General features: G+C 47.3%; 1 protein-coding gene across 1 annotated transcript; it reads right to left on the reverse strand.

Annotated features, from left to right (window-relative positions):
* Positions 1-566: 566 nt before the first annotated feature.
* Positions 567-7,880, reverse strand: CD8A (CD8a molecule). The gene is made up of 6 exons (XM_009289393.2): positions 7,835-7,880; positions 6,888-7,256; positions 6,192-6,281; positions 5,504-5,620; positions 3,788-3,818; positions 567-1,320 (listed from the first exon to the last, which is right to left on the reverse strand). The coding sequence occupies exons 1-6, from the start codon at positions 7,878-7,880 to the stop codon at positions 1,275-1,277; spliced, it is 699 nt and encodes a 232-aa protein (XP_009287668.1). The 3' UTR covers positions 567-1,274.
* Positions 7,881-8,128: the final 248 nt, after the last annotated feature.

Genomic DNA, 8,128 nt, shown 5'->3' on the forward strand with positions numbered 1-8,128 from the left:
CCCAGCTTGTTTGCAGAGGAGGAGACTAGCAAAGGGTTTCTTTCATTCTTTTTTTCCCCCAGGTTTTTATCAGCTCCTTGGCAAGAATACCTGAGCACTTCCAGAGTCTTTATCTCATCCACCTTCATAGCACCCCCCTGGGATGGAGGAGTGTTACGGGGCCCATCTTACAAGTGCCTGGGAAAATAATTTTAGATCATTTTAGGCTGTGGTAAGCTGGAGCTGGATTCTGGCATCCTAAAGCTCAGGCTGATAGGTAATTTATTGCCTTTTCCCTTACCCAAGACTTCCTCAAACCCTCATTTATTATCTTCACGAAGGATTTTAGCTGTTCTGGGGCTAGGAACTGACTAAAGAAATAAACATTAGCAAGTCAAACTAGAAACATTGTTTTATTTTTTTTTCTCAGTTCTTGATTTGCAAGCGTAGTAAGGAAATATTTATATCAAATACAGAGCTGAAAAAACAGAACTCATTGTAGTCAATCAACATGTCCCAGGTCGGTATGCTAAAAGTCCTGCTTAACCAAAGCAAGTGACAAAGACTTTTTTTTTTTTTTTACCACTTGAATTACTTCTTCCAGAAAGAAAGAAAGAAAATCCCACCTTCCTTGCTCAGGCAAAGCCCCTGCTGAAACCGGTGGAAGTGGGGCTAGCAGCAGAACAAGGACAGCAAGAGGGAAACAGTAAACCTTAGCCCCCAGGACTCTAAGAACCTAAAAAATAAGGCCCTTTAATCCATATTTACCTTCTCAGTGCAGCCTTGTGTTACATTAGATGAAACAGTAAAACTCCTAGGAGAGACGTGGCACCACAACAAGAGGGTGCGTTAAGTGAGGGCGTTTTATTTCTAAGTCGTTTTGTAGTAAGTACAAATTTTGGCTGCATTTTAAAAAGAAGTATCACACACCCTTGAGCAAAGGTCCAGCTAATATCCTTATTTCTCATCAGCTTATCACTGACACATGTCAGCATCAGGACTGACCTGTTTCTTTTCCCTGAACCGCAGAGCTGAGAATGCTGGGAATAGAGATGGCGTTTGGCCTCGGGAATTAATTTGAAAACCTCAGGTTTTGGAAGGAGCTGTGCTTTAGCGTGCAGTTCACAGAAAAAGTGCCTGCTTGCTGTCCGTGTGTCTCTGCTCCATCTTGTCTCTTCAAATTTGCAGAGTGCATGAGAAGTGGTAGCATTCTAGGTAATGTAGGTGATGGGCTTTCGTGGTGACAGCTCCCAGAAGACGATCCAGAAGCCAAAAGGTGCAGATGTTCATACGTGTCAGCTTGGCATGCTAGGTTTCGCATTGGGCTTCCCATTCACAGGTCTAGAGAGAGAGGGAAGGTTTTGATTTACTTTGATGTAAAAGGAACAAGAAGGCAATTAATGTACGGCTGCCGATCAGCTCGTTTAGCCTTGGTCTGCAGCCGGGGACCTCCGAGAGCAGGCTGCAAAGTGTTTCTAAATCCTCTTCGTGCTAGTGAAGGATCCGCCAACATTTCAACTAGTGACAGCCAGTAGGACGACTTTCTTAAGATACACTGCTAATCAATTGTTACACTAATTAAAAATAAAAAAAAGGCTTTTTTAATTTGCCTCTGACTTTTGCACACTCCTGTCCTCTCGTCAAGCCTTTCTCCTCATTCAGAAATGAATGAAGAAAGAACTCATGACTTTTTTTGGAGTTGGGGAAGCTGTTATCAATTCATAAAGACTTTTTCTTGTTGCAAACCAGTTTCCTGCAGAGGAGCTTAAAAGGAGGCTTCCTAGACAACCAGCGTGCTCCCAAAATGATAGAAATTACTGGTCTCCAGCAACTGATAGTTTTATGCTGATTTAATGAGTTGGAGATTTGGCACCCGTTTTCACTGAAGATTAATTGGTGGTGGAAAATGAATCCTTCAGCTGCCAGCAAGAATCCCAGGCCAGATCCCGAGGCGCTCTTTAATTGAGTGAATTGCACTATTAACTTCCAGCGAGCTTCATTTCAATAAGCGGGAACAGCTCAGAGCAGCAGGAATTTCCTCTCTTAAATAAAAGCTTAAATGTGCTACAGTTGCTTAAACCAGGACCCTGTCACGTTAGCGCTGCCGGAGGAAAGCTGTCCTTGATGAGGTGATTTCCTGAGGCACTTGTAACCCAACTGCTCCATCAGTGCAAAACTGAAGAGCTCTGCAGTGTGTTTTTTTCTCCTTGGGGACAGAACATCTTTGCACGGGGCTGGCAACAGGAATTGAGATAAGTGAAGAATGCAAGCATTGTCCTCATCAAGGCTGCAAGAAGAGCTCTTCGTTATCACTTCGCCCTTGGAAAGCCAGGCGAGGATCAGAAGAGCGCTGGGTAGAATAAATATCCATCATAAGAATGACAGGCTGTTCCCTTTTTCAGACAGGTTAAAAGAAAATGCAGGTCTGTGGGTAGAGCTGTGTTCCGATACATACATACAAAGATTGCACCCAAAGGGCAGAAGGCATTGCCACTCAGTGCCTCTTCCCTTAAACACTATTATTATTCAGGCAATGATTCCTGATGCATTCTGCCTTAAAAAAAGAAAAAAAAATTGTAGGGATTCATTTTCTGTTAATGTAGGAGGAGGGAGGTTCTTTCTGAGTGATCGTATTAATTTGGACAACTAAAAAAAACTATTAACTTTTTTACTATGAAACCCATGGATGTATAACAAGGCATATGAAATTACCTGATTTAAAAGATGCTTGATTTGCAAAGAATAAGGCTCCAGAGGTGTGACAATGCTGTTCCAAACTTTCTTGCAACCCAGCTTTTCCAAGCGCTAGCCCAGCGCTGGCCTGGCCGGAGCAGTAGCGGGGATTTCGGTGCTAGAGCACTCTCTTGCCGCAAGCCCTGGGGTGGGGTGGACTCTCGGCACGAGGCTTGCGAAACTGCAGAAGTGGGTTTCTGCAGAGCAGGCGAGGTGAAGAAACCGGCCGCAGGGAGGTCGATTTGCAGAAGCAAAATGCGTGCTACTTGCTGGCAAAAGGATTTCTTGTTCAAAACTGGCAAATTGCAATTCTTATCCCGATAGTGTTTTCCTGGTGACTCAGGATGATGAGTGGGTTGGGGAGGCAGGAGGGAAAGCATAAAAAAAGGATTCCTGTCTGCCCGGGAAAATAGGTTAACTCTGAAGCTATACGTATCTGCATTGCTGTTTCTCAGGAAAGTCATCTAGGGCTGCATCAGCCTCTCCGCTACCGTTACTTAGTGCCTGTTCGGGGAAATAGAGGCGTAAAGCCATGGTGGTGTTGGTCCAAAATTGTGCGGAGGGGGACTTGGGATGCAATAACTTGCATCTAATCCATGGGCACAACCTGAAAGTCCGGTGATGAAATCAAATGAACAGTTTGGGGAGGGCAAGGGGTGAAATACGGTCACCCCCGGGCTCGAGTTGGAGTAGTGCATTGGGAGCACACAAATGTGATGTTATAAGCATGAGGAGATGCGCAAAGTTTGCAAATGTGATGTTAGTTATAAGCATGAGGAGATGCGCAAAGTTTTTAGGCTGCCACAAACACCCTCTGTCTTTCTGTTTAGTACCTACTGCAGTGTCAGTGCTCAGTGATTTGAATGACTTCATATTAAAAAAACAAACACAGGAGAAGAGAATCTTACCTCTCTTTTTTGCCCTTAATTCATTAGAGTCCCCTCCCATCCACCGTATATCGGATGAAGAATTTTTAGGTCGCTTTTTGGCACCTGCCTGCTTTATCGCTTGAGGGTGAGATGCTGCCAAGTTTAAGAGAAAAATGTCACTAAGAGAAAAAACACCTGTCACTAACCTCTTACATCGGCATCTTCGTCTTCTGGTTTCTGAAATAGAAAAGAAAATGTTTTAGGTTGAAGACACCGAGTCACGGCTCAGTAAAGAAACGCTGCAGCAAGGTAGGGCTGGCGTTCCCTAGCAGCTTGCTATCTTTAAGACTAACAACGGATAAACCGAGCTTATTTTTGAGGAAAGCCATGCCAGTGAGCGGTGCTGCAGCTCATGTTTCCCTGGCGGTCCACTTAAGTATTTTCATGAATTAAATTTTCATGTGAGTAACAGTAGCAGGGTCAGCCCGCGAACACTGACAGTGATATTTTTTTTTTTTTCCTGTCTCCAGCAACTTTGGCACGTTGCTGAAAATCCATTGGCAGCAATTAATTTCTACAACAGATGAGTAGCAATGATGCCACGCAGCATGCAACCGAGTTGAACGATACTCTTCCCCATTTTAGCATCTATGTCATTGTATATTCGGTGAAATACAGCGTCGAGCCATTGATTTTAGCACAAGGTAAAAACCTGTCCTTGAGGGTTCGGGCTGCCTGCTGCAGAAATTAACTGCGGCTAATGGCTTTTCACTGATCATTCACATCAGCATTAAAAGGCAGAAATAAATCACTGAGTGGCGTTTGTAGGTTAATAGATGTTGCAGGTTATCAGGGAATCCTAGTGCACGTGGAGGGCCCCTGGTGACTTCAGAGGGAATTTGGACCAACTCTGGGTGCTCTGCTGCATCATCAGCTATTTCCCTCGACAAGAACGATTTTTGGCTGTGGCTTATCGGTGTTTTTTCATTTATTCCTTCCTATCGCTGCAGACCGTGGGGATCAGTATTTTTCAGGGCTGAAGGATGCTGAAAAATTGTATTTTTTTTAACTGGGTCAGCTGGCAAATTCATCTCACATCAGCTCCAGGCTGCGGGGTCAGTGAGGATCTAGTTAGGTTAATTCAGCAGCAAAACACTTTGGTGTTCAAGGGAAACAAGCTGAGCCAGTTTAATGAAATCAGTGTAACTTCTGGGGGTATCGGGAAACTCCCTGAAGGAAAGTTAAACTGATTTCAGTGAGCGTTAAATTGTTTTAAATACATTTGCACTCACTGCTTGCTCAGGGTAATTTAAAGATATTTCAAACATGAACTTTCACCAAGGACTTTTGTCTACCCAGAGATTTTGCATTACTGCTTTAACCGTAGCAGTCTCTGAACCTGTGTGATTAAGTTGCTTGCTTGGATACAGCTCGAGCTGCTAATGGGAGTCTTGGCATTTGAATTTGCAAGCCCTGTGCTGGAGCATGTTTACCCTATTTTGTCAAAGTGTTTCAGGTTCTGGTACTTCTACCCCCGATGCACCAATTTAAGGATGGTAGAGGCAATACAGTTTGATAGAGTAAGTTTTGTCTATTTATAATCTGTTTTTCTTCCTTGTAGTGTAGAAACTGATAATTATTTCTCAGGCTAAGCCTACTGATGAGGAAAATATGGACACTGATTTTTTTTTTTTAACAGTGGCCCTTCTCTTGGGTTGACTGTGTCCTGGTTATCTGATGCCTATGTAAAGGTATGGACACTATTTTTTTTTTTTAACAGTGGCCCTTCTCTTGGGTTGACTGTGTCCTGGTTATCTGATGCCTATGTAAAGGGGATAGCTAGAAGATCCATTCCCCTGAAGGACAGGGCTGCTGTCCTTGGGCTAGAGGAATATCTACAGGGGGTTCCGGGTAAGCCTTACGTTGACACAGCCTGATGGTGACTGCCAGGGCGGCGATGAGCAGGAGGCAGGCACCTGCCAAGGGAACCCAGATGAAGATGTCACAGAAGAAATTCAGCTCTTTCTCCTTGATGGTCTCTGCAGGAATAGGGAAGAGGAAAGGTCCACCAGGTGCTCACGGCTGGTGTTACGGCCAGCTCTGGTGGAGCCAAGTGACCCGCCTGGCATTCAGCGAGGCTGGTGGTAAGGCAGAGGGCTTCCCCTGGCCCTCAAAGGCAGAGGTGGGCACCAGGGATGTCCACAAGCACAGCAGGGGTGTCATCCCTGGTGGTGAGCATTTGTTAGGGCTGCTGCTCTAGGCGTTTTCCTGGGGACTTGAAGGGAGGACACGTAGCCAAAAGTTGTCTCATGTCCCCTGCCAAGGCTAAAACCAGCCCCAGCCCCCAAGGCTCTGCCCTCCCTCCGCCTCTTCCCAGTGTGCCCAGCCAGGAGACATGCTCGTGCTTTTTAAGTCATCCTTAGCCTTTCCTAAGTGGGATGAAACGTTGCGGTTTAACCCTCCCAGCTGCACATACCCAGGTATCCAACTCTGATAAAGCTCTAAAGATTTTTCCCTCCCCCTCCCATCCCAAAATGCCTGCAGGATCCCCCTCAGTAGCAGTGGACCAGAGCCCAGCTCTTCCCCTCTCCCTCCCTGCAGCTGGGCTACCTGGATTCGGGGTCTTCAGGCAGGGGTCCTTTTCGGTGATGCCACGCTGGGTGGTGGGTGCTGGAGTGGTGGGTGCTGCTGTGGTGGTGACTATAAGTGAAAATGGATGAATATGGCATATAGGAAAATAAAATAAAATAGCTCTCTCCTGCCCTTCTGCTCTCCCATCCCTGCCAGGCCACAGCTGCTCCTGTGGCCAGTGTAGGGCTCAGGTTCGGGGGGACTTCATGGAGCCCATTTTGGATAGTGACTCCCCCAAGGAGGGTCTCCCAAGACCCAGTAAGGAGCTGCAGGCTCCTTATTTCTTGCTTTCTGCCACCACCCTCAGAAAGCCTGAGTACCCTCAGGCTGGTAGGACTTTTGGGACCTACATGAGGTGAGGAAGGATGGGGTGGTGGTGGGCTTTGCTTTAGTCTCGTCCCTTCAGAGCCACGAATGGGAAGGAGAAGTGGGGATGGGGAGGTGATGCTGGGTCTGCCCGTTCGTCTTTGCCTTTGGGCAGGGGTGATACCATGAGAAGGAACGGCAAGCAGGGAGCCTCTGGCAGGAGGACGGGTGCATTGGTCACAAGATGCCTTGGGCAAGCAAGCAGGGAAATGGGGTTTGTGGGAGAGGCAACTGATTAAAAAAGGCATGGGCAGGGGGTGCTGGACATTTTGGCAGAGCTAAGCAAGGTTGGGTGGAGGTGTTGCTGACCTGGGAAGAAGGCAGGCTGGCCAGGGCTGAAGTACAGCATTCGGTTGCTGTTCATGAGGCAGAAATAGTTCCCCTCGTCCTGTGGCATGAAAGACTTCACTACCAGCTGGTAGAAATCCCTGCTTTTCGTCGCCTCGAAGCGTGTGGATGTCTTCTTGTTCCCCTCGAAGGTGGCCCGGGGCAGGGAAGAAATGAAGACGATGAAGTGAAGGGTCCCATCCTTGTCCAGGCGGACCCAGAATACACCGCTGTCATCGTTGGTGGTCAGACACTCCAGCACCAGCCGCTGTCCCAGCCGGGGGTGTGTGATGCTGCTGTCACTAAACCTGGCCGTCATCTTGTACTCCTGGCCCTGGATCCCAAGGCAGCCTGCGGGAGAGAAATCCTCATGGGAACCGCTTGGGAAGAGCCACGTCCCCTCCAGGCAAACCTTGTTCTCTGTCCATGGGGTGCGAGGTCAAATGCAAAGGATGACCGTGCCATCTAGATGACTTGAAGGTTTTATTGGAGTTCTTGCTGGGATCGTGTGTGGAGGGTGCTCAGCAATCAGCCACCTGGGCTTTAAAGATGGGTGCTGCCCTTCAGCAAAGCCTTTCAGCTACCTTCTCAGGGATGGTACCCCTTCCCAGCTTATCTGAAGTGACTCCCTAAAAACACTGACTGCTAAATCCCCTTTTTTCCCCTTCCCTCTCCCCTCCAGAACCACTTCTCCAACCGGGCTCCCTTCCCAGTGTGTATGAAGCTGCAGCCACCCCTCCAGCTGCCCTACGCTGGCTGAGATGATGCCACCTTTACCTCCACAATTACCGAGCAAACCTCAAAGTCAGCCTTTTTCGTTTGCTTTTTATTTTCCCTGTAACTATTTAGCCCAATTTCTTGGATTCAGTGGAAAGGGTTTACTTGCCCCTCCCAGTGAAGGTGATGCACAACCCTGTGTCCATACTCACAGAGCCCCAGAGCAAGCAGAAGTAGCCATGCAGGAGACCCGGCCATCTTCTCCTGGGGTGGCCGTCTTTGGGGATGGTGTGGCGGAGCAGAGATGATCTTTCTCGCTTGAGCTGGGAGGCTGCGTCGCTCTTTGGAGAGGATGTGATGTCATCAGGACCCTCTTGGGTAAAAAGATGGTGTTCGGCATCTGTAGCAAAATTAAGGGAAAAAATTTTTTTTCTGAAGAAATTCAGTTCTAATCCAGAATCTGGGCTCACTGATTGTTATCAGTTCTTAACAGTGCCTCAAGGATT

The sequence above is a fragment of the Aptenodytes forsteri genome, unplaced genomic scaffold (assembly GCF_000699145.1).
Source record: "Aptenodytes forsteri isolate BGI_AS27 unplaced genomic scaffold, ASM69914v1 Scaffold141, whole genome shotgun sequence".
Classification (NCBI taxonomy): Eukaryota; Metazoa; Chordata; class Aves; order Sphenisciformes; family Spheniscidae; genus Aptenodytes; species Aptenodytes forsteri.

Bases quoted from the DNA above. Each gene is read 5' to 3' on its own strand.
- CD8A (XM_009289393.2), bottom strand. From the start codon at position 7,880: ATGGCCGGGTCTCCTGCATGGCTACTTCTGCTTGCTCTGGGGCTCT. The intron at 3,819-5,503 runs GTAAGGCTTACC...TTTCTATTTCAG, and splicing joins CACCATCAGGCTGTGTCAAC to AAACCAGAAGACGAAGATGC. The intron at 1,321-3,787 runs GTTAGTGACAGG...CTCTCTCTCTAG, and splicing joins CGAAGATGCCGATGTAAGAG to ACCTGTGAATGGGAAGCCCA.